The 26,366-nt window shown below is 42.0% G+C and overlaps 1 protein-coding gene across 3 annotated transcripts in view; it reads left to right on the top strand.

Annotated features, from left to right (window-relative positions):
• Positions 1 to 26,366, top strand: part of kcnt2a (potassium channel, subfamily T, member 2a) — a 743,558-nt gene that overhangs the window by 286,073 nt on the left and 431,119 nt on the right. For all 3 annotated transcript variants that reach the window (XM_078218141.1, XM_078218140.1, XM_078218139.1), the window contains exons 4-8: positions 1,161 to 1,209; positions 5,025 to 5,084; positions 19,124 to 19,198; positions 25,405 to 25,488; positions 26,263 to 26,357. In XM_078218141.1, coding sequence (XP_078074267.1) covers positions 1,161 to 1,209; positions 5,025 to 5,084; positions 19,124 to 19,198; positions 25,405 to 25,488; positions 26,263 to 26,357 — 363 coding nt within the window. The remainder of the gene's footprint in view (positions 1 to 1,160; positions 1,210 to 5,024; positions 5,085 to 19,123; positions 19,199 to 25,404; positions 25,489 to 26,262; positions 26,358 to 26,366) is intronic.

The following is a 26,366-nucleotide window of genomic DNA, read 5'->3' as shown; positions in this document are numbered from 1 at the left end:
AATCACTATAAAATTAGATTCAGGAATGTTGAATCAGTATGACTGAATTGTAATTCATAATTTATGTTATTTTAGAATTTGGTCCCTGGGTTTATTCTGACTGAATAAAGTCATGATGTGGAGATGCCGGCGTTGGACTGGGGTAAACACAGTAAGAAGTCTCACAACGCCAGGTTAAAATCCAACAGGTTTATTTGGTAGCAAAAGCCACTTTCTTTCGGAGCGCTGCTCCTTCGTCAGCTAAGTGGGAGTTCTGTTCACAAACAGGGCATATAAAGACACAAACTCAATTTACAAAATAATGGTTGGAATGTGAGTCTTTACAGGTAATCAAGTCTTAAAAGTACAGACAATGTGAGTGGAGAGAGCGTTGAGCACAGGTTAAAGAGATATGTATTGTCTCCAGACAGGACAGTTAGTGAGATTTTGCAAGCCCAGGCAAGTCATGGGGGTTACAGATAGTGTGACATGAGCCCAAGATCCCGGTTGAGGCCGTCCTCATGTGTGGAACTTGGCTATCGGTCTCTGCTCAGCAACTCTGCATTGTCGTGTGTCATGAAGGCCGCCTTGGAGAACGCTTACCCGAAGATCAGAAGCCGAATGCCCGTGACCGCTGAAGTGTTCCCCAACAGGAAGAGAACACTTTTTCCTGGTGATTGTCGAGCGGTGTTCATTCATCCGTTGTCGTAGCATCTGCATGGTCTCCCCAACGTTGTCTACCTGATACGCTGCAGGAAAGGATGTCCCGAGGCAAGAGAGACCAAGAGAGAATAAGATCAAATTATATCTTCCTTACATTAGACTACAGGACTTGTCAAGAAATATAATGGTGTTTTGTGGATCATTTTCCTAGATTCTGAACTTTTTCCATAAATACCTTGCATCTTATGTATGTTCTTGGTGTCCTCCATTTGAGGGTTCCGTAACCATGACAAATGCCTTGACTTTGCTACAGGGCAGGACAGGACAAGGAAGCAGTCTACCTCAGCTCGAATGGAAACCTAACCCTATGCTCTCAACATTATTTTAATCCGCAAGCTAGCTGTCTAGCCAACTGAGCTAACTGGTCTCTGATGTATACTTAGAAGTAGTGAATATGTACATTACAATTAATGTATTTTAAATACTAACTAATGTCACCATTTTTGTTTTGCCATCAGGTCTCCATTAATTTGGGTAGATAGAAGTCTTCCCTTGTGGGGTTTACAGGTAAGATATAACCAATTCAGCAACTGGAGTTTCATATTATATGTTTAAAAAAAAATCAATCAAAAGAAGATCCATACTAGCCGGAGTACTGAAGTTTGTTCTGAAACACAATGAAATAACTGGCAGAACAACTTTCATTCATTCCCAATTTTTTCCATTCTTGCCGTGGCTCTGCATGGAATGTAATGCATTATTTATTATGGGTAAGTAATCATCATGGTGCACAAAATATATAAGCAGCATATTATGCCTACAAGCGACTTTCTTATTATGTTTTACAAATGTTTCTTAAACTTATTGGAAACATAAATTTTTCGCTGATTTTCTGTAACATTGAGCCACCATTATATTGATACTCGCAACAAATTCACATTTATCCTTTACTTGCTGTTATATTTGACAGTGTGCTGACAAGGTCAGATTTCACAGGAATTTAAAAGCTAGCAGACAAATCTAATGCAACTCTCTGTACTTTCTTTCTCTGACTTGCATGCGGCTACACAGATTATTACTGTCTGTTGATTGAAAGTTACTTATGCTGTCTGCAAGAAAAAAAAATCTGGAAATGCTTTTGTCCCTCAGTTAACTATTTATTTTCGGTCTCGGTTTAGGCTGTGTAGCTTAGGGTTGTGATTGCTCAGTCCCTTTCCTGAACCCTGTGCAGAATTAATGAGCTATCAGGCAATAGGGTTTATTTTTGGCCATGGGGAAAACAGATGCTAAAATGTGTGCTATGCTAATAAGCACTGATTTGAGTCTTCAGACTAATTGATGGCTATCGCAATTTGAATTTGCCAGCAGTTTTAGCACTCTAGTGCTGAATAGACATAATTTGCTTGGAGCAGTATATACGAGTTCCTCACATCCACTTGCACTAAAGTTGTGTAGTGCTTGGTCTAGCACGCAGCAGTAGGACTCTGGCTGGTTCAGAGATTGAAGGAGATGATGCACAAGTTATTTGATTGGCACTCTTGGTCTTGGTGGAGGAGGTCCAGAGGAGGAAGATGTCCTGTACCTGCAGCCATCTGAACACCATCTCACCATCCTGGTCCTTTCCCCATTAAGAAGTCTCACAACACCAGGTTAAAGTCCAACAGGTTTATTTGGTAGCAAATACCATAAGCTTTCGGAGCAGAGCTCCTTCACGAACCCTGTGTATAGCCAGTAAACAGTCTGGGCAGCATTGGCTGCATGCAGAAATTATGTAAGAAGTTTAACAACACCAGGTTAAAGTCCAACAGGTTTATTTGGTAGCAAAAGCCACACTTTTGTGTGGCTTTTGCTACCAAATAAACCTGTTGGACTTTAACCTGGTGTTGTTAAACTTCTTACTGTGTTTACCCCAGTCCAACGCCGGCATCTCCACATGCAGAAATTATGGCAGCAACAATTTATCGTGCTTCCTGCAGCACAATGAGCTGGTTAATTGCATATTATAATCCTCTCCTTTTTGAGAGTTAACCAATTTCACCGCAGCGTGGTCATTATTTGTGTGTATATGTGTCCTTCCTGGTTCTCTCAGAAAGGGAGTTGAGATTGTTACACAGTTCTCCCCAACATCTTTTGCACTTAAGCTGCTCTGTAATCTACAGTAAGGATACCATTTTCCCAGGGTAGCAGATGCTGGCGTGGGTTCATTTCACATGCATGTTACTGACTTACTGCAGGAGCAGAAGGAAGCAACACTTAAGGACGCTATTGAGAGTCCATAAAATACATTAGAGAGCCAGGAGATTACCACTATCAGTTGCCACCATCTCACGTGCCCATCCACCCGCAGACGAATGCCCACCATAAATAATCTTCTAGACATAGAGATTTTTTTCTGCCTTTTCAAAAAAAAATTACAAGTATTTTTTTCTCCCTTCTGTGCTTCCATTGAATGCATTGAGTCCTCACCATAATGAAGTTTCATAGGTAATGATCACCATCTCTTGCTGAATCCAACTTACCGTGATTTATCTATGAACCTTGATAGTGAGTGTCAGCAAACCTTTGACAGTGGGCAGCAACCTGTCCCTGTCCTTGCTCAACACTTGCACACATGCACTTCTTATGAAGATCAGCCAGGTTTCTCCTCTTTAATCCTGGGTCACTGAGCTGAATTGTAGCACTGACTGACATCAGCCAACTCTGCACTGACTGAGAATTGTGACCTCCCAACAAAGTATGTCATGATCAGTGGATAAATGTGCTGAGCCACCAAAATAACAGGATAACTTTAGAGCGAGTAGCGATTTATTACTATGAATCCAATATGTGTTGAAATATTTCCCTATGGAACTTTATATTACATAAAATGTGCAGAATAAAAACAACCAGGTTTGCTAAGCCTGATTCAGGATTATCTAGCCTGTTTGATAACAGCTGGTTATGTGTAAAATGTGAATATCCAGATAAAATTATTTTGGCCTCATGCTGACACTTGCATAAGAAACATCTGCTGGCTGCCATATCCATCTTTGATACTATATTTTTGCTGCCACCATTCAACATTCCTCAGTTACTTGCTGGTTACTCAACTTTTTGGCACCACTTATGAAATTCCACATTAAACATTGTTGTTCTTGATGAATTTATCTGATGAAGGGTTTTTTTTCTCTGCTGTATTTCATGGGTGTGTTCACATGTTTAGCATTACAGACAGGACAGTAAAGGTATGGAGAACATATAATGTAGAAACACCAGAATAATGGTGTGGATTGGAAACCACAATTACAAGGAAAGATGTGAGATGCTAAGACTGTTTTTTCCTGGAATAGAGAAGACTAAGAGGAGGTTTAATGACATTTTTTTGTCTTTTTTAAAAGTTCTGCAAGTCTTGATGGACTTAACAGGGAAAAGCTACTTCCTTTGATTGAGCAGTCAGTGAAGGGGTGGGATTATCATTGAAGAGCAAGGACAGGAATTGCTTTTGATGTTGGGATCGTTGAACACTTTGCTACAGGAAGTGGTTGAAGTGGAAATCATTGCATCTTTTAAGGCAGTACATCCCAAAGTATTTTCCAGTGTGACCTGATTTTAACATTTGGAAATTAATGCAACCCTAGGCAATAACAAAATGCAGCACTGTAACGTTCGATATATAATTAGTAGTGTTCATGTATCATAGATCAACATATAATACATCATTGGTTGGTCAGCCTGGCTGTCTTTTAACATCTGGAAAGACGTGTGCAGGAGCGAATCACTGTGTTGCATCAATCAGTTCTTAGTTAGGATGGACGACGATGATCGGAATTTGAGGAAAATATGTCATTAAAACTGGAAACAAGAGAAGATTTTGATTTTTCAAAAAGCAAGCAAGTGCTGATATAGTTTACTTGTACATAAAGAAACCTCCCCGAGCTCATCAATGTAATGGCACGTTTATTCAACCATGTAACTTATTGGATGAAATACATTTCTACATCTATTGCACAGTAAGTCTTACATAACGAAATAGAGCAATACACACAGGGTAATCAGGGCTAAAAGAAAACTGTTACTGAAGGAAAAAAAATATTTTAAAAAAATTTAAATATCCACTGTAGTATCATTGCAGAGGAATGAGACTTCAAGTCTGCACCCCTCTCTTGCTGGGAATGTTGTCAGACATCCCAAAATATAAATGTTGACAATGCAAATGATTTAGACAGAGAGGTAGCAGTATCACTGAAAAGCCGATGTTGTTGTCCGAATGCAATGCATATTTTGGAATGAATTGCCTAATATTCTGCAATGCCCAAAAGAATTAAATCGATTCTTGTTCAAAATCTCCAGTGCTCGTTTAAGCAGAAAAGCCTGTTGTGTTAATTTCTATCATTTCCTTTCAGGTTACAGTGGCCTTGATAAGTTTCTCTGAAACAATGTTGCTGGCTTATCTCAGCTATAAGGTAAGCCTTTTTCATTTGAAATGGTTGCTTGGCGACCCGTTGCTGGCATGAACTCTCCACATTCAGGGAAGCTGTCAGATTGATTTTGCTGGCTGGCCATGATACAAAGGTCTGGAAAATTTGCATATGAGGAATGGACACAAAGGGGAACGCCTTTCCAGTTCTGCTGCTAAACTACTAGAAGCGCTTAACTCTTCCTTTTCACCACTCAGATGGGCAAGATTTACAAATAACTGGATAGTAGTGGATTAAAATATTAAACGATACAAAAATCATTCTGCAGCTTTGTGTAAAATGAATGTTAGTTCTTGTCCTGGTGAATAAATCGGTAGTTTATTAAACGCATGTGAGGGCATGTTTTCCATTACTTTGTAACAGCAAGCATTCCACAGAAATGAACATACAAAGTGGTGGGAAACTAGAAGATAAACTGAAATTGTCAGCTTTGTTCTTGTCTGGCTGAATATAAAGGGAATAAAATTGTAACTTAAGTGTATAAAGGCCCTTTATACAGTTAAGTCTTTGTTAATAAACCTTGTTAAGATGCAGCTGTTTTCCACTAGGGGCAATTAAAACAGCCAGGTAGGAATTAATTCACTTGTAGAGCATAATTTTGGATTAGTTGTGCTGTTGGCAAGTTTTCAATGCCCACCGTGGCGGAATTGGGCTGACTGGGGAAAGATGTTTTGCAATCAAGGAAGGAAGCACATCTGTCCAGAGGTTTCACCATTACTGTTGAGCCCTCGATTGGCTTCACCACCAAACCCATTATAGTTGAGCCATTATAATTAAAGCCATCATAATCCCCCCCCTCATACCTCCATGAAATGTGGGGTCCATTTCTGTTTCTTCCCGGGAGTGTGGTTTGGGATCCAGAAGTGGTCCAAACTTCCCTTTCCTGTCCCTAGGTGGGAATATCCAGCCCATAAATGTTGGCCCAGCCAACAATGCTCACATCCTGTAAATGAATGAAAATCAGTTTGTTCCCTACCGATGCTGCAAGACCTGCTGAGAATTTCATGCATTTTTAAAATTTTGTTTCAAATTTCCATCATCTGCTCTGGAAAGCTGAGGAGATTTAATTGGGCTGTTTACATTCGTTAAGATAAAGAGAATTGAGATGACTATTGCCAGGCAGGAAGGGTTGATAACAGATTGGCATAGATTTGAGGAAATTGGTAAAAGAACCAGAGACACTCTGAGTACTTAAAACAGATGAGCAGTTGAACGACCAATAGACTACGGCATTGCTCAGCTAAATGCTCCCTGATCCTGAGTCCCTGAAATGTAGTTGTTTTGCTTAAGTCAACAGCTATAAGTATAAAGAAGTGCAGGTCTACACAAATTAATCAATTGAAATGTAATTTTTACACAAATTATACACACAGTCAATTAGCTATTTTTTAAGATCTTGAATTGTAGCTTACATTTAAGTTGCTATTTCTAAACTTGAAGGCTGACTACACATTGAAGACTGGATTGGAGGGTACCAGGATGGGTGATGGTGGAGGAATGGGTTTTTTGCCAGGTTTCCAGTGGGAACAACAGGCTAAACTTAATTTTGAGCTCACTCTCAGCAGTAAGAAACCACTCACTTTTATCGCTGGGTCTCATTAACACAGTAAGAAGTCTCACAACACCAGGTTAAAGTCCAACAGGTTTATAAAATAAACCTGTTGGACTTTAACCTGGTGTTGTGAGACTTCTTACTGTGTTTACCCAAGTCCAACGCCGGCATCTCCACTCTCATTAACACGTCATTCGTCTACGTGGTACCCGGCCTCTGACAAATCATCCAGGAGTAAAAGAGAGCAATGATTGTGAATGATGACCCTTTGGGCTTTGGGGAAGGTGCCTCAGATGTGCCCATTAAAATCAAAGACAATGGGACCTGGATGCTTAAGCTGTGATGTGGAGATGCCGGCGTTGGACTGGGGTAAACACAGTAAGAAGTTTAACAACACCACGTTAAAGTCCAACAGGTTTATTTGGTAGCAAAAGCCACACAAGCTTTCGAGGCTCTGAGCCCCTTCTTCAGGTGAGTGGGAATTCTGTTCACAAACAGAACTTATAAGACACAGACTCAATTTACATGAATAATGGTTGGAATGCGAATACTTACAACTAATCCAGTCTTTAAGAAACAAAACAATGGGAGTGGAGAGAGCATCAAGACAGGCTAAAAAGATGTGTATTGTCTCCAGACAAGACAGCCAGTGAAACTCTGCAGGTCCACGCAACTGTGGGAGTTACAAATAGTGTGACATAAATTCTGATTCTAGGATCGCATGATAAAGACTCAGGAGGAAAAAAGCAGAAATATTTATGTGAAATAGTGTGACATAAACCCAATATCCCGGTTGAGGCCGTCCTTGTGTGTGCGGAACCTGGCTATCAGTTGCGTAGACCTGCAGAGTTTCACTGGCTGTCTTGTCTGGAGACAATACACATCTTTTTAGCCTGTCTTGATGCTCTCTCCACTCCCATTGTTTTGTTTCTTAAAGACTGGATTAGTTGTAAGTATTCGCATTCCAACCATTATTCATGTAAATTGAGTCTGTGTCTTATAAGTTCTGTTTGTGAACAGAATTCCCACTCACCTGAAGAAGGGGCTCAGAGCCTCGAAAGCTTGTGTGGCTTTTGCTACCAAAATAAACCTGTTGGACTTTAACGTGGTGTTGTTAAACTTCTTACTGTGCTTAAGCTGTGGCATTTTAACTGCCCCCTAGTCTCACTTCTGCGGGATACATGGGGTCATAATTCATGCACTTTTTCAAATCTAGAAATGATTGACTGCAATGGGCTAACAGATTTGCTGTTAGCCCACAGTTCACCCACGCCAAAGCTTTACTGATGTTCTTGACCATTGCTCAGCTAGCTAAGTGGTTATTGAGTAACCTGAGGAACATGGAAAAGGGCATTAAGGCAAAAGGGAAATGCAGGCAGCCTGCCTTAATGACTATCATCTAGTGGCTCTCACATCCCTCATTATGAAGTGCTTCGAAAGGGTAGTCATGGTACAAATCAAATCCTACCTCCCAGGCTGCCTGGATCCACTACAGTTCACTTATCGCTGCAACAGATACACAGCAGATGCCATCTCCCTGACCCTACACTCAACCCTGGAACACCTAGCTAACAAAGACACCTATGGCAGAGTCCTATACGTAGACAATAACTCAGCCTTTAACACCATTATTCCGACAAGACTCATCTCCAAACTTCGTGGCCTGGGGCTCGGCTCCTCCCTCTGCAACTGGATCCTATACTTCCTAACCCATAGACCGCAGTCAGTAAGGATAGACAACAACATCTCCTTCATGATCATCCTCAACACCGGTGCTCTGCCAGGCTGTGTCCTCAGCCGCTTACTATTTTCCTTATACACCTCGCTTTCCAAGTTTGCTGATGATGCCACCATTGTAGGTCGGATCTCAAACAATGATGAAGCACAGTACAGGAAAGAGATAGAGAATCTGGTGAATTGGTGTAACGACAATAATCTCTCCCTCAATGTAAACAAAATGAAGGAGATAGTCATCGACTTCGGGAAGCATGGTGGAGGACATGCCCCTGTCTACATCAATGGGGATGAAGTAGAAATGGTTGAGAACTTCAAGTTTTAGGTGTCCAGATCACCAACATGCATTTATCCCTCCATGCATTTGTTATAGTTAAGAAAACCCAAAACCCCCCACACCCCTACTTTCTCAGGAGACTAAGGAAATTTTGCATGTCCGTTACAACTCTCACCAACTTCTACAGATGCACCATAGAAAGCATTCTTTCTGGTTGTATCAAAGCTTGGTATGGCTCTTGCTGTGCCCAAGAGCCCAATAAACCACAAAGGGTCGTGAACAAAGCACAGTCCTTTACTCAAACTAGCCTCCCACCCATTGACACTGTCTACACTTTCTGCTGCCTCGGAAAAGCAGCCAGCATGATTAAGGATCCCACGCACCCCCGAAGTACTCTCTTCCACATTCATCCATTGGGAAAAAGATACAAAAGACTGAGGACACGTACAAACTGACTCAAGAACAGCTTCTTCCCTGCTGCCATCAGACCTTCGAATGGACCTACCACGCACTAAATTGATCTTTCTCTACACCTGAGCTATGACTGTAACACTTCATTCTGCACTCTCTCCTTTCGTTCCCTATATATGGTATGCTTTGTCTGTATAACAGAAAAGAAACAATACTTTTCACTGTATACTAATACATGTGACAATAATAAATCAAATCAAATTATTGTGGGCAAACTAAAGTTGCTTTAAGGTTAACAAAGTTGCATAGAACAGACTCACTTGGATGAATGTGTAAATAATTGTTCATTTATGATTCTGAATAAAAAAAGGCAAATTTAAGCCCAAAAAGGTCCTTCCTAGCACTCCAGCCATGAGCTTCTTTGCTTTATTATCTCATAACTTTCACAGCTGATATTGTGTCTGCAAATCAGAGAGCGATTCCCAACACATTCATTTTGCAGGATACAATCCTAATTTTCAAAAATGATGATTTGCAAATGTAACTTGTACATGTAAAAACAAAATAATTATTTTCAGTTTAGGAACAGCAAAATGGGAACTTAATGCATGTTGAGTTAATTTATGTAAATTGTATTTAAAATATGGGGCTGCAAAAAAATCATCTCATCTGTGTCTCAAACATCTTTGGTTTCTGAAAACAGTTAATTTGCAACATACAAAACTGGCAGTCAATGATGGAAAGTCATTTTTAGGGTAAACTAACTTTTTTTCATAACTAGGAATAAAACAAAATAACTAGGAATTGTTCAATACTGATTAAATGCTAAGAATTAAAGTTAAATTGGACTCTGCAATATGCCCCGATGTATAGCAGTTTTGGCTTCACATGAAAGGAAAAATGTATGGATTATCTCTTATCATTGAGATCAAAATGAGATAAGCAGAGATTCTGTGAGTTCGCCTCAGCTTTATCTTTGTATTGGCTGCATACAGACCTACAGGTGTGAAGCAATGTTTCAGATTATCGAGTCTCCCTAGGAACCTTTTAACTTCATTTGTTCCCCTTTTTACTGTGAGTTTATCAAGTCTCCTTGGGAACCTTTTCACTTCATTTGTTCCCTTTTTTATTGTGCGTTTATAATTACTTGTGTCAATTGAAGTGGCATTTGGATACTGGTGAATAAAGGCGACCTTAATCTTCCCTTGGAGTGCTAAGTGCTAGTAATGCCAGCCTGGACAGCTATAAGTCAGACATAACTGTGTGACACTCCCTATGGCCTGCAGTAGCTGAAGGAGATTTCCAGTACCTGCAGTATTTTGATTTTGAAATGACTGAATCATTTTCTTCACTGTGCTCTTCACTACAAGGTAAAATGTCACCACATTATGCCCTACAACTTGCAAGGTTGAAATTAAAGTAGAGTTTTAACTGATGTACAGAATAAAATATTCCACCAGTGGTCTTGAAGTGTCACAAGATTTTTGGCAGATTTTATGCATAAATGCTCACTTGGTGCTGTGGTATTCTATAGCATCAATTATCAGCTAAACTTTTAATCGAGTTACACCACAGGCAGAGTTAATACTCTCAGCCTCCTGGTATTCTCCAGTTTTGTGAAGTATTCTTCCTGCACTTTGGAACATTTTAATAAATGGAAATATTAGTAATTTTACAAACCAGTGTTGTGTCTGACTCAGTCATAGAATCTCTACAGTGCAGAAGGCGGCTATTTGGCCCATCGAGTCTGCACCAACAGCAATCTCACCCCGACCCTATCCCCATAATCCCATGTATTTACCCTGCTAGTCCCCCTGACAAAGGGCAATTTAGCATGGCCAATCCACCTAAACCCGCTCATCTTTGGAGTGTGGGAGGAAACCAGAGCACCTGGAGGAAACCTACACAGACATGGGGAGAAAGTACAAATTCCACGCAGTCACCCGAAACCAGAATTGAACCTGGGTCCCTGGCGCTGTGAGGCAGCAGTGCTAACCACTGTGCCACCATGTCACCCACCACAGTCTGCCATTGTCAATACTGAGTCTTATTTTTCATTAGTGGGTGGAAAGGATAGTCTTTCTCCATTTGGATTGAAAATATGTTTTAAAAATAGAAGTCGTAAATATATCATTAGTGAACTGTCTTGTTTTAGAGGTCAACCCCTCTGCAACATTACTATATAAAGTAGTAATGTAATTGTGCTGTCATACATTTATCAAATTCATTAATATAGAGAGGTTGCAATAAAGTTTTATTGGAAGAGAAAGGAATCGCACAGACATAATGGGAAAAGATACGATGAAAAATTAAAGCCAAATTTAATTTTGGCATGTCGTGCAATTATCTTATTCCTCTGAATGGGAGCAAATCCAATAAATAGGGCCCAGCTCTGAATTCAGTTACTCAATTATACATTATTTGCAGACAGGGATATCAAAGTAAAATTGTATTCAGTCATAATCACTTTGACAGTGAACAGCTATTACCATGGGTTAAGTTTCAATATAAAGCACAACATGTATTCCAGGATCAATCAGTTGGTAGTTCCACTGGAATTTCTCTCCCAGCTTTGGAGAGTGATATGCTTTTTCAAATTGTAAGTACTATACGTCCCATCTCATTTTTTGTGCAATCAAAATATTAGTGGTTTCACTGAAACTGTATGATATAAACTTTGTGGATTTATTCCAGCTCAGAAGAAAATATGATTATAACTATTCATTTGCAGAATGTAGACTGTGGAGCTAATTTTACAGCCCTGAATCACGCAGTTGATGCTGTTCAGAGGCTCTGCATGTCCACGCAAGGAGCAGCTGACCTTGCATAATAATGCAAGGTCAGTGAACTTCTATAATTTCATGGTGTTCCCGCTGCTTATTACATGTTGTGCTGGGACCACACTGAACTGTTAAAGCATGAATCATTATTATTATCCACGTGAGCTGCAGGAGGCAGCTGTTAAGCACCAGAGTGTGAGTAAGGAGAGTAAAGTGTCAGGGGAATCACAGGATATGCATCCTGGTGGCCACAATTCGGTATCTTTCAGTTGCTGTGACCAAAGATTTGGAATGTGCCGCTGTTGCCTACAAATGCTCTTTGTACCCACAGTTTGAAGTAATTTGAGATTGTGCCTCGTAACCATTGCAATTCTGAGCATCCACAAGTCCACAATCTGCGTTTGTGCAGTGCTGCTCATTTCTCTGCAGGAGCTGCGGTAGATTTGAAGTATACATCTAATCCAGGGCCTTCTGCAGCAGAGGTTCCTATCCCACCCTTCATGTTTTTTTGAGACCGGTCTGACTGGTGCAAGAGAGATCTTGAGTTCAAGCCAAAAACAGACCATGACCTCAAGTCAAAAACAGACCATGACCTCAGGATTTATTAGGCTGGGAAATTGGGTTGAAACTGTCTTAATGCAACAGTTCGACTTTCATTCGCTCACCATGTTCTCTCAACACATCTCAGACTCTTGCTGAGGGACTGCCCAGCAGTAAGACAATAGCATCAGTTGGTGTTAGTGGTGATGTTACCTCAGCATTTAATGATATATCTGTAAACATCTGGTCATCCCATTCAAAAGCCTAGGGATTACCCATTACACATTTTTACTTTCAGAACTATTATCTGACCCAGCAGAACGAGTGATTGGGTGACATCTGTTCCTTGTGGCAATAATTAAAACCCCAGAACAAGCCACCTCATTTTCTTCTATTTGAGAGATCCTTTCGAAGAAACAACATAAGGAAGTAGAAAACATGTCCTGTACATTTTGATTAAAGGGAAGCACTGGGGCAAAAGACATTGAGCTGTCCTACACTGCACACTGTAATTTATAATATAAGTTGTACTGGCTGATTGTGTCTTGACAGCCAGTCCTTTCTTTCTTATCCTTGTTAAGATTTTTGAGCTTGTAGACATGTATAGCTGAGCCCAATGGAAAGGAATTTTTTTTGCAACGGGACTGAGTTTGTTTCAAGGTGGGCAGTTGTGTTTTAGAAGCAAAAGGCTACTTTGAAATTGTCTTATTGGATCTGATTTAATGATTGCTGGACAGTCAGTAGCTCATTCAGAAGACAATCCTGCTGCCTCATACTTGGCTTTGCCTTCTGTCTTTTTTCTACTGTTTGCCCGCTAAGCCCATTGAAAGATACATGGGTGGAAGGTACAGCAGCACACAATAGTCTTACTAACCATAGCTCTACCAATTGGTCTAAGCATTAGACTTTACAGTGTGAAGATGCCAAAGTTTGATCCACTCTGACTCTGGTGGATGCATGGACCATATTGTGTCTTTCCTACACTTTTGACATTGGGCACCAGATTGAGGCAATGATCCAAAGTCTGTAGCATTATTGGTCCCCCAACGAACACATTTGGTCCTCCAAATAAGGCTGGCACTCTTGAATACCACAAAATAATTGAATGTGAAAACTGGCTGGGGAAAATAAACTTGCATGAATGATTTACTGCTGTGGCCATATTAAAGGAATGGTGGCCCATTTTACTTATTAAGACAGAGCTTGGGCTCGGGGTCCAAGTAGCCATGTTCACTGGGGCTATCATAGGACTCCTTCTGGGATAATTTAATCCAGTAGTTGTAAAGGCCCATAGTAAAATGGTGGTGGGTGGTCAAAAGACAAGCAAATTACTAAATGCCACATTTAGTTTTCAAGAGTTGTTTTGTAACAGATAGCTTCTCCCCCACCCCCCCCCCCCCACTCCGCCCCGCCCCCAACCCCCATTGAACCAAGTATGGGAGTGGGCATGAAAAACTGCATTCTACCCACCAGCTGCAATGATGGGTTTTCACACCTATTCGTTTCACTCCCCGCCACATTAATTATGCATGCATAGGAAGCATATTGAATTGCTACTGATGACCTCTGATTTGCCTGGCCCACCGTGAGTGTACAGTTTCCCCACTCTGGTCACCATATTTAAAGAATACCCCAGGTCTGCTCCACTGAAGACATGGCCCCAAAACCCATAAAGGCAGCCCCAGATTTGGTGACACCTCTCCGGAATGTCTGCTGCATGCTGTCTAGGCCCACTGCCATGTCCTCTACCAATGCTCTGGCCACATGAGGTCCAGAAAGCTGACCAATCCAGCTTATGCGCTGGTGGCAATAGTGGCCAGTGCCAACATGGTATAGAAGAGGTTAGCCACCTAGTGCAGGAAAAGGATGAACCATCTTATCCGTGCTGCCAGGGTAAGCTAACTGTTTCAACTCAGATAAACACAAGCCATCAACCATTCGCATTGATTTTACACTTTGTCAGCTCAATCAACATCATCACTTACCTTCTCGCACACACCTTCACATCTGCACCTGGCCTTGTCACCTCTGGAGCTTGCATCTTCTTCCCATCCATGGCTCCATTCACCATTCACACATGCCAGGCATCTTTGTATCTGCCCTGGCATGTGACTTGCTTGTACTCTCTCTGCCTGACTTTATGCAGGACAAGATCATGCACAATTGCAGGGAGAGGTCCCAGACTGGAGGTGGTATGCCAGATATCAAAGTCTTCTCTCAGCTTGAAAATTGAGCCATAGAGCTGGCCAGAGAGAACATCGACCAAGCTTGCACTGATAGTGAGGTGGGCAGCATGCACCCAAATGAGAAATATGCACCAGCTTATCCCTCAGTCAAGCATACCGCTTTGTCCTGTTTCAGAATTTCCTGCCAGACACTGATTATCTCCTCTTTCATAGGCAACCCTGGAAAGCTCCTGAAGGCATCCACAAGCCAGGCCCTCAGCTCCAGCCTTGATGATACCTCGGATAAGGAACCAGAAGACACTACAGCAGACGACCGGTCATGGCACTAACTCACACTCTCTACCGATGTAGAGACACACACCTTGATGGGACCTAGTTCTAGAGTAGGCTAGGGGTCATAATGTAGTAAGCACAACGCACAATCTGGCCCAATGCAGGTGGAGGCAGGGACATCCAAGAGGACTGCTGGAGACCATGATTCTGCTAAGTCTGAGTCAGATGACGAGTCTCGGTACATGCTCCTGAATCAGTTGTTGCAGCTTCTGCAACTACCATGAGAACATTACGAAGGGGTGTCAGCTGCGCTCCTCAGATGGCAATGGATGATGGAAGAGTCCATCCACCCTCAGTCTGAGGTGCCAATGCACCCAAGTCAACACTGATGGGATGGAGAACACCATGGAGATCTTGGTCCACGCCAATTGTCATCCACAGGAAGGACGACCAGCAGCTGGACACTTCGGGGCCATCCACCAAGATGACTCCAAGATTCTCCAGCTGATCCAAATCCTATGACTTCATTAACTTCAGCTTCACAGGCCGAGGAGCATGTACAAAGCAAGCCAAGGCCCTCGAGGACACTTGCCAAGGACAACAAAGCGTAGCAGTCAGCAGGTTACCTCCACCTTCATTGTGGATGTCGGGAAAACACTAAGGTATAGTGTTTGGCTTAGGAAAGTTTTTAAAAGATTCAGGAACACAACAGTGAATAACATGAAAATAATGTACACAGTACAAATAGAATTGCAACCATTTTGCATCTCTTATGTATGCTTCCTTTCTATGATGAGTTATGTTGCTGTCAATCAGGGGTGATACCATGGTGCTTCTGCAATGAATCTATTTCACCTGCCTTGCAGGGTCATGTCATGTTTATTCTTAGCTGTGTGTAAGATTGAGGCAAGAGGTGTTCTCCTATCTGATTTGCATTCTTGAAAGGTGAAAATGTTGTGTCCAAGGAGAGACAAGTGGAGAAGGGTCAAATATCATACAGCTCCATGTGCTCTGTATCTCTCGGCAATCTTTCTATACTATGAGCTCATACTCGGAGCTTGTGTACACTGCTGTTAGCCAACCACATTTTGGACTTTGAGTGTACATCTGTTATAGTAACCAAAAGTGGGAGCACCTTATCACCTCAAGGTGGAGAAGCATTGTCATATTATTGTCCTGGTGCTCAAATGTCCAATGTCGAGAGTCTCTCAACCTGCAAGGGATTTTCGCTCATCCAGTAAAGGATTCCTCAGGGATTTTCACAGCAACTTCAATGCAGTGTTAATCTAAGCCTACTTGTGACTAATAAATATACTTTACTGTAGTTATGTCTATTGTGGGGACAAGTCTCTTGTCACAAAGTTGGGATGCAACGCTGTGCATTCCTTTACCTGAGCTCTCACCAAGGTCACTGATGCACCAAACGGTGATTTAGCAGGCAGTAGAGTCTTTGAGCATTCCCTGGAAGCACACATTGTTGCTTTTGATAATGTTGAGGGGAACAAATGGGATAGGATGAACTGAAGCGGGAGTGTACTCTTTATTAGCAATGACACGTTCTTTTGGGCTTTGTGGTGTCTGAGCATTTTGGACTTTGCAAGGGTCAGGGGTGGCCACAAAGGCAGAACCCCCTGAAAGTGAAGTGAATCCTGGCACATGAGCACTACGTGATGCAAGGTAGGTGAACTAACCTTCAAGTCATGAGCAAAGTGCAGGTTTCCAGGTACATATCTCTTGTATACTGTTGTGAAATGTGTTGTTTTAATTTCATGGTGACATGCCTGGGTGATCCAGCACCTGGGATGAGTCCTTACAATCAGATGTGAGGAGTCCTTATAATGAAAAGCATGCATTGAAATGATGTTCCCAACGTGCTACAGGGAGAAGTGTGGCCCACTTGTGACAGTACTGTGCCTTTAAGAAATGTATTTTAATCATGTTTTTTGCATTTTTAAAAAAATAGGCCCTGGTGTTTTATTGTTGCCATAATGTCTGTAAGCGGTGACCCCTAATTGTTACTGAAGCAATATAATAGACAACAGGTTTATTTTAATCTGGGCTAATGCAGTGTCCTGGGGTTTTTAATGATCCCTTGGGATTACTGACTGGAGCTTGATTTGAGGATGATTGACAGGTCAGCTGCTGCTTTGGGACAGTTTTTTCCACAACAAATTCCAAGATTTTGGTTTCAGTTTAGTTGCTAGCTAGAAGCTGGTGGAGGCAGGTAGCTTCTCTCTCTCGTTGAAAATTCTGCTGTCTGGGAGTTGCTGTTGGAAGCTACTGGGAGGAAGGCAGTGTGTGTCTGTCTCTCTCTATCCAGAAGCGTGCTGAAAGTTCCAGGACTGGAAAGCCTCAGTGTTTTAATTCAGCATCCAAAGGACTAATTCACAGCAGATGTTAAAAGGCTGCAAAATCCAGTATCACGTGAGCATACTTGCTTACTGTGCAGAGCCTAGAGAAGAGTGTATGTGGGTGTTGTTTGAATTGGCACTTTATAATTAGCTGTTAAGATTTATACAATATCATGGTTATTTTTTTGTAATTAGTAAAAGTTATGCTAATTTTTCTTATTTTAACTGTGTTCTTAAATAAACTTTGATAAAAGCTTGCTAGTGGGTCACTTTAATCATACCTAGAGTGAAACACCTTATGCTCCTGTGCCAAATTCAAAGGTAAAATTTAGGGTCTAGGCTAACTTCATAAACCTTGGCGTTTCTGGCCTGGATCATAATCATTGACAGCTGGAGCGCACAATCGCGACATGGTTTTATGAGAACGTTAAACCGATTTTTGGCCTTGGAAACTAGAAGCAAGAGTAGGCCATTCGGCCCTTCGAGCCTGCTTTGCCATTCATTTTGATCATGCTTGATCATTGAATTCAATATCCTGATCTCCCTTCTCCCCCCTCCCCCCCCCCCCCCCCCCCCCTATCCCTTGATCCCTTTAGCCCTGAGAACTATATCTAATTTCTTCTTGAAATCAGGCAACATTTTGGCTTCAATTACATTCTGTGGTTGTGAATTCTACACATTCACCACCCTCTGTGTGAAGAAGTTTCTCCTCACCTCAGCTCTAAAAGGTTTACCCCTTATCCTCAAACTATGACCCCTTGTCCTATATCCTTCTGGAGATATTTTCCGTTCCCGCCCACCATAATACCCATTGCAAAGGGGAGGGATTAACCCTGGGCCAAAACTATGAAAAAAACTAAGTTGTTCATGGGTGACTGGCAACAATACTGACAATTTGCATTTATTGACCATTTCTAAAGCAGCAAAAAGGTACCAAGCTCCTTTTCAGAGGTGCAAAGAAGGAAATCCTAGTGTTTCATATGGAACGATAGCCAGATTGAAGACAACAAGCTTCTGCAGCAGTGTCCGATCTAACGTGGCATTCGAGTCATCAAACATTGCTTGCATAATAATAAGATAAAAGCAAATTACTGCGGATGCTGGAAACATTGCTTGCAGTTCCCAATTACTTCATTTAAATTAAATTGTAAGCTACAATGATGTTCTTGTAAGCTAAAATGTGGTTCCTTAATGTTCTACGGAATGACCATTATGTTGAGAGAACAAATATATAAAGCTCTTCGAGAGATACAGAAGAGATTTAATAGAATGGTACCAAGGATGTGGGATTTACATGGAGAAACTGGAGATTTTGGCCTTGTTATTCTTAGAACAGAGAAAGGTGTTCAAAATTATGAACAGTTTGGATAGAAGAAAATAAGGGGAAACTGTTTCCTGTTTCAGAAGGTTCAGTAGCCAAAGGAAGCAGAATTAAGGTATTAGCAAAAGAACCAGAGACAACAGTAGGAAACATTATTTTACACAGTGAGATGTTATGGCCTGGAATTCACTGCCTGAAAAGATGGGAGAAGTAGATTCAATAGGAACTTTCAAAAGGGAATTGGATAAATGCTTGAAGGAACAAAGTGTTTACAGTGTTATTGAGAAAGAGTAGGGGAGTGGATAGCCCCACCAAAGAACCAGCACAACCACAAAGGGCCAAATGGTTTCCTTCTGAACTGTATCATCTTCCGATTATGAAGTGCTAAACATATTAAGTATTGAGGCCTCTTGTATCCCATTTTATCTTTAATGGAAATCAGCAGATTGCACATACCTCTATACTGGATCAAAAAATCAAACAATAGAGTGGTTCTTTTGAATATTAATTGTTTCTATATTGTGCAATCTTTTGATTTGTTTTATACTGAAGTCATTGATGTCACTGACCTTTTACCTGTGGTTATGCCTTTCTCAAAGGGGAACATTTGGGAACAAATTCTGCGAATACCCTTCATCCTGGAGATGATCAACACTGTGCCCTTTATCATCACAGTAAGTCTGTCTGCTCTATTAAATATTCAGTGGGGGTCTGGTTGGCGGCGATTATCAAGTTAACATTTTTCCAACATGAGCTGCATATTTAAAGGACATCTTTTCACTAGGGCTACATGCTTTAAAAAAAAGTAAATGGCTATTTTAACTGAATTACTTTTTTGTTTTTAATAATAAAAAAGCCCAGGGTGAATAAACCCATGCTGCTTACAGCTGCAAGTTGCTTGAAGGCCACATCTGCCGATTGAAGAATTGTCTGTAGTACTTTACCTAAAGTGTTCCAGCTGTAATTCAAAAATTAAGAATGTTCATTTCAAGTGAAGATAGGATTCAAATATTCATAAATTCATGCAAAGACAGCTTGTGTACCTCTGATTCACCATAGGTGACAGGGTTCATTTTATTTACCACAATGAATTAATGTGCTCTGTGTTTGCTAAGCAGAGTTCAAACTCGTTTTCAGTAGGATGGTGCCATCAATGAAATTAATTAAAACAAGATAGCATCAAGCTGCTCATATGTGACAACAAAACAGTTCTGTAGTTTTCTGATCCCGGTCTTCTCTTTAACTCACTAAAGGTGAAAAATATGTAGACGTGGGCTGGATTTTCCAGTCAGGAGTGAAAAATAGAGCTTGAAGGTGGTTCTGGTTCTGAATCCAATCCTAGGGGTTGCCTGAGGTGGAGGATGGGCGGTAGGGATGGTGGTGGTGATTGAGGTGGGAGGTGGTGGTGAGTGGGTGTTGCAGGGATGGTAGTGGCAATGGGGAGTTGGGACGGTGGTGGTGGTGGTGAGGACTGGTGGATGAGTGAGGGGTGTAGTGGGGGGATGCTGAAGGGTAGTGGTGGGGGTGTTGGGGAGATGGTGGCGGTAGAAAGAAGAGTGTGGTGGTGGGGAGGTGGTGTAGAGGTATGAGTGGAGGATGGATGCAGACAGTCACTCACTGTGATTTTCACACTGGCACCCCTTTAATTGACTGTGGAGTCCATTTCTCTGTCCAATGCAGGGCAGTGAATGAGTGAAAGAGCTTTTGAATCTGGAGGGCCAAACAGAGGCCTTCCAGTCTGAAAAGAGCAGCAAGCTGTAATGGAAGGTAAATGGCCGCCCCGATCAGTGAGCTAAGAAAAAAGTCTCAGCACCACTCCCGCCCCCCACTCACATGGAAATGGGAACCCCCCTCCCCCCCCCTCCCTCCAGATAAAGGGAACCCGCCCACCAAAAGCACCGGGGGAATCCCCCAGACATGGATAAGGGGAAATCCCCACCGCACCCCTGCCACAAACACTGGGGCAAACCCCCTTCCCCACATAAGGGGAACCACACGCTCCCCCCCCAATGGAGCTCCCCAGAGGGCTTGCCCCTGGTACTAGTTCTTGGCACTGCCAGGTTGATGGTGCCAGGATGCAGTGTCAGATTGGCACTTCCAGGGAGGCATGTCCCTCTCCCAATATGTACCTTTGTGAGGCACTGGAGTGGAGAGACATATGGTAGGAAAGCTTGTTGATTATATTTAAATGTATTACCATTTATCAAAATGAGGTTCCCACTCTTTCTGGGCAGGAACATTATTACATCACTGGTGAGGGGCGTGGTAAATTGGAAAACTACTGGAAGGATGATGATGCATTGAAAGGGTGCAGAAGAGATTTAGCAGGATGTTGCCTGGTTTGGAGGATATGGACTATGAAAAAAGTTTGAACAAACTTGGATTGTTTTTATTGGAGCGTCAGATGATGAGGAGGGACCTGATGGAAGGGGTGGGATGGAGGAAGAGTTCTTAGAATGCTGTTGGGATAGTTACCTTGAACAGTATGTTACAGAACCAACGAGGGAACGAGTTATCTTAGATCTGGTAATGTGTAACGAGGTAGGTAGAATTAAGGATGTTCTTGTGAAGGACCCTCTTGGGTCAAGTGATCACAATATGGTCGAATATCTGATACAAATGGAAGAGGAGAAAGTAGGGTCCCATACCAATGTCCTCTGTTTGAACAGAGGGAAGTACGATAGGATGAGGGCTGAATTGGCTAAGGTGGACTGGGAGAGCAGACTGGTAGGTAGGACAGCTGAGGAACAGTGGAGGATTTTTAAGGAGATCGTTTTCAGTACTCAGCAACAATATATTCCGGAGTGGCCAAAAATAGTGGAGAATCGGAAGATTGGGAAAACTTTAAGAAACAACAAAGAACGACTAAGAAAGCGATAAAGAAAGGAAAGATAGGTTATGAAGCTAGGCTAGCTCTAAATATAAAAAGTGATAGTAAAAGCTTTTACAAATATATAAAAAGGAATAGAGTGGCAAGAGTGAATGTTGGACCCTTGGAGGACGAGAGGCGGGATTTAATAGTGGGAAATGAGGAAATGGCTGAAACTTTAAATAAGTTTTTTGTGTCGGCCTTCACGGTGGAAGACACAAATAGTTTACCGAATATTAACGATAGAGCGTTGGTAGGAGGAGAGGTACTCAATACAATTAATGTTACCAGGGAGGCAGTGCTTGGTAGACTAACGGGACTGAAGGTGGACAAGTCCCCGGGCCCGGATGGAATGCATCCCAGGGTACTGAAAGAAATGTCAGAGGTAATAGCGGATGCGTTAGTAGTTACTTATCAAAATTCGTTGGATTCTGGGGTAGTGCCTGCGGATTGGAAAACAGCTAATGTTACACCGCTGTTTAAAAAAGGAAATAGACAAAAGGCGGGTAACTACAGGCCGGTTAGCTTAACGTCTGTAGTTGGGAAAATGCTGGAATCCATCATTAAAGAAGAAATAGCAGGCCATTGGGATAAGAATGGTTCGATTAAGCAGATGCAGCATGGATTCATGAGGGGAAAGTCATACTTGACGAACTTGTTGGATTTTTATGAAGATGTGACTAATGCGGCTGACGGAGGGGAACCGGTGGATGCGGTGTTTTTGGATTTCCAAAAGGCATTTGATGAGGTGCCTCACAAAAGGTTGCTGAAGAAGATTGGGTCACACGGAGTTGGGGGTAGGGTGTTAGCGTGGATTGGGGATTGGCTATCCGACAGGAAGCAGAGAGTCGGAATAAATGGGTGCTTTTCTGGTTGGCAGATGGTAACTAGTGGCGTGCCGCAGGGATCGGTACTGGGGCCTCAACTATTTACCATTTATATAGACGATCTGGAGGAGGGGACTGAGTGTAGGGTAACAAAGTTTGCAGACGACACAAAGATAAGTGGAAAAGTGAATCGTGTGGAGGGCGTAGAAGGTCTGCAGAGAGATTTGGACAGGCTGAGTGAGTGGGCGAGGATCTGGCAGATGGAGTATAACGTTGACAAATGCGAGGTTATTCACTTTGGAGGAAATAATAGCAAATTGGATTATTATCTAAATGGAAAAAAATTAAAACATGCTACTGTGCAAAGGGACCTGGGGGTCCTTGTGCATGAGACGCAAAAACCCAGTCTGCAGGTGCAACAGGTGATCAAGAAGGCAAATGGGATGTTGGCCTATATCGCAAGGGGGATAGAATATAAAAGCAGAGATGTCTTGCTGCATCTGTACAGGGCATTGGTGAGGTCGCAGCTGGAATACTGTGTGCAGTATTGGTCCCCTTATTTGCGGAAGGATATATTGGCCTTGGAGGGAGTGCAGAGAAGGTTCACCAGGTTGATACCAGAGATGAGGGGTGTTGATTATGAGGAGAGACTGAGCAGATTGGGTTTGTACTCGTTGGAATTTAGAAGGCTGAGGGGGGATCTTATAGAGACCTATAAGATAATGAAGGGGCTGGATAGGGTAGAGGTGGAGAGATTCTTTCCACTTAGAAAGGAAGCTAGAACTAGAGGGCACAGCCTCAAAATAAAGGGGGGTCAGTTTAGGACAGAGTTGAGGAGGAACTTCTTCTCTCAGAGGGTGGTGAATCTCTGGAATTCTCTGCCCACTGAAGTGGTGGAGGCTACCTCGTTGAATATGTTTAAATCATGGATAGATGGATTCCTGATCGGTAAGGGAATTAGGGGTTATAGGGATCAGGCGGGTAAGTGGAACTGATCCACTTCAGATCAGCCATGATCTTATTGAATGGCGGGGCAGGCTCGAGGGGCTAGATGGCCTACTCCTGCTCCTATTTCTTATATTCTTATGTTCTTAGAGGTTTACAAGATTATGACAGGTTTGGATAGAGTGGATAGTCAGAGTCTTTCTCCCAGGGTCAAAGGGTCAATTTCTCGGGGGCATAGGTTGAAAGTTAGAGGGAGAAAGTTTAAAAGAGATGTAAGGGGCAAGTTTTTAACACAGAGGGTGGTGAATGCCTTGAACGTGCTGCTGGAGGAGGTGGTGGAAGCAGATTCTATAACAAATTTCAGAAGAATAGGCAGGGAATAGAGGGATATAGACCACGTAAAGGCAAGAAAATATTAGATTGGAGAGGCACTTGTGTCGGCAGAGACTTGGTGGGCGAAGGGCCTGTTCCTGTGCTGTTACTGTTCTTTGTTCTTTTGCCTATTGGGAAAAGAAACCTGTATAAAAACAGACAATTTAATTTCTCTTCCCAATGTCACAACCCACTACAGAACAAGACGGTCAATTTGTTCTCAAGCTCATTTCAGCTAACGTCATGATTTCTAGACAGGCCAGATAGGAAGGAGAAAAATACTTTTACACAAAGTTTCCCTGATAAAGGTCTGTTCTGTAACTGGAGCCTCGGGCTCCTGATTTGGCTGGTTTCATTGCATGCCAAATCGTTGCCTGAATTAAGTGGAACAGAGAAAAAGCAGACAATCAAAGTGCCCTTTCGATGGCAAGTTCCTGGAACCAGCTTATTCCTGCTCCATTTTGGAGTCCAGTGTATAGTAGGAAAAGGGACTTGTTTACAGTAGACCAGTCTTTTTTGGAAAACAAAAACAAGTACTTTGAAAACTGATTTTTGTGATTTGTCAAATAAAACTTTTTTTCATTGAGAGACATCTCTCTGATTGGGTCATGTTGGTAGAAAATAATTTTTATCCCATATCCAGTAAAAGCACTGTTAAATAAAAGCTTTAAGTAGGAAGGTTACATTTTTATTAACATGAAAGGAAATGACATTGATTGTCCTTGTTTCCGGCGGATGACTTATCTGCTTCACTCTTATCCTTACACTTTTTATGCTTTACAGCATAAGAATGGAGATAATATATTATCTTCACCCTTATGCTGTAATATATTATCTTCACCCTTATGCTGTAAAGCATAATAAGTGTAAGGAACAAAGAGCTTTCATTTTGTAGCGCAGCTTTTATTGTTGGATATAATTCAAGGTTTTGTAGGTATGGCGTTTCACACATCAAATACGTAGGGCAGAATCTTCTGAAATTTACACGCAAGTGCTGGCTCTGCCGAGAAAACCGACATGCCTCTCACTAGATATTCCGGCACTTTAGAGTAAAAGTAAATCTTCCACAGAGGGCTGGCCTACCATTTGGAGAACCAATGGGAACCCTGCATCATCATTCTCTGGGGGGCCTGATTATTATCAGTTTGTCAGGCATTTTCCCTGGACATCATTGGGCCTCCAATCAGATTAAGCCTCAGGTGGTTAGAAATCCTACTCCTGAGAACTGCCCGTTAATTAGAGGCTGACAGTGCCACTAGGAGAGGTGGCCACTGCCAGTGCTACAGTATGGCCAATGAAGAGGATGCTGGATGGATCCCCAGAAAGAGGTGAGTGTGGATGGGATTGGGGTCATCAGCAAGGTAGGGAGGGTGATCAGAAACGAGGGATCGTTTCCAGGGGGGCCCTCCCATGTCCCTCAATTGGGTGAAGGCTAGCACCCCAACCCCGTCCCCTGGTAGGCCACTGACAAACCCAACAGGATGTTGTGTCCCTTGCCCGCAGTTGGTTGAGTAGTAGCAGTAGCAGATTTAGGCAATTAGGATCTTAAATGGCCATTTAGGGCCTCAAATGACATCTGGACAGGAGGGAAGTTCACAAGACTTTCTTTCCCAGACTTGATCAGAAGGAAGTGGGGGAGGGGGTGGGGGGAATACCACCTCCACCCTATCCACCCGCCCACTCAATCACACCCACCCACTCCCCATCTCTGAACTTTCCTTCCTCCAGGGAGGCATTAAGCTTCACCACAATAAGGTCCCACAAGCAACAATGTGGTAGGATTTGAGTTCCATTCAATGGCACAGTATTTTAATTTTGTGTATTGTTCTCTGAAGTCATGTGTTCAACCAAAGTGCTTTCATTTCAGATATTTTGGTCTCCATTAAGAAACCTATTCATTCCCGTTTTTCTGAACTGCTGGTTAGCCAAGCATGCCCTGGAGAACATGATTGTGAGTATGAGAACCCAAGAAGCAAATCATCTTTCCCAAGTTCCACAGCTCACCTTCAAATAGTGTCTTAGGATCTTTTGATCCAACTGTGCAAGTAGACAGGATTTCAGTTTAGTACGACTCACAATAATCAGAATTCCAAAACCCATAATCTAATGGAGATGATAATTATCACCAAGTTACATCATTCTCTAAATTGTGCAGAATAGGGTCTTTTTAACACATCAATGAATTTGTAAAATCCAATGACAAGTTTGGTTGAGGAGCTAATCATGAGGGGGTATAGTTTTAGGGTAAGGGGCTGGAGATTCAAAGGGGGTTGGAGAAAAAACTTTTTCACTCAGAGGGTGGTGGGAATCTGGAATGCACTGCTTGGGAAGGTAGTGGAGGCCAGAAACCTTACAACCTTTAAAAAATATTTGGATGAGCACTTGAAATATAACATTCAAGGATATGGGACAAGTGCATGAAAATGGGATTAGCGTGCCATTAGTAGTGATTATTGCTGGTACAGACTTGATGGGCCAAAGGGCCTTTTCTGCGCTGGATGCCTCTATGACTCTAAGTACAAACATCATTGTTCAGTTTGTGTTTGTACCCAGTGTTGTTCTATATAACTTGAATAATTAAGCCTCGACATGTCAATAAATGCATGCAACTTCTCTCTGAAGATAAAAGGAAATGTTACATTTAGATTAGAAAGAAACTGATCTTTAACCGTAATTTTGTTTGGAACATAAATTAGAATTTTTAATTCTCCTTCTATTCATTTAGAATGATCTTCACAGAGCTATCCAGCGAACACAATCTGCTATGTTCAATCAGGTTCTTATTCTTATATCCACTTTACTGTGCCTCATTTTTACTTGGTAAGTTAT

This window comes from Mustelus asterias, chromosome 8 (assembly GCF_964213995.1).
Source record: "Mustelus asterias chromosome 8, sMusAst1.hap1.1, whole genome shotgun sequence".
Taxonomy (NCBI): domain Eukaryota; kingdom Metazoa; phylum Chordata; class Chondrichthyes; order Carcharhiniformes; family Triakidae; genus Mustelus; species Mustelus asterias.
The sequence above is the reverse complement of the archived record's forward strand: the minus strand, read 5'-3'. Positions and strand labels throughout refer to the sequence as shown.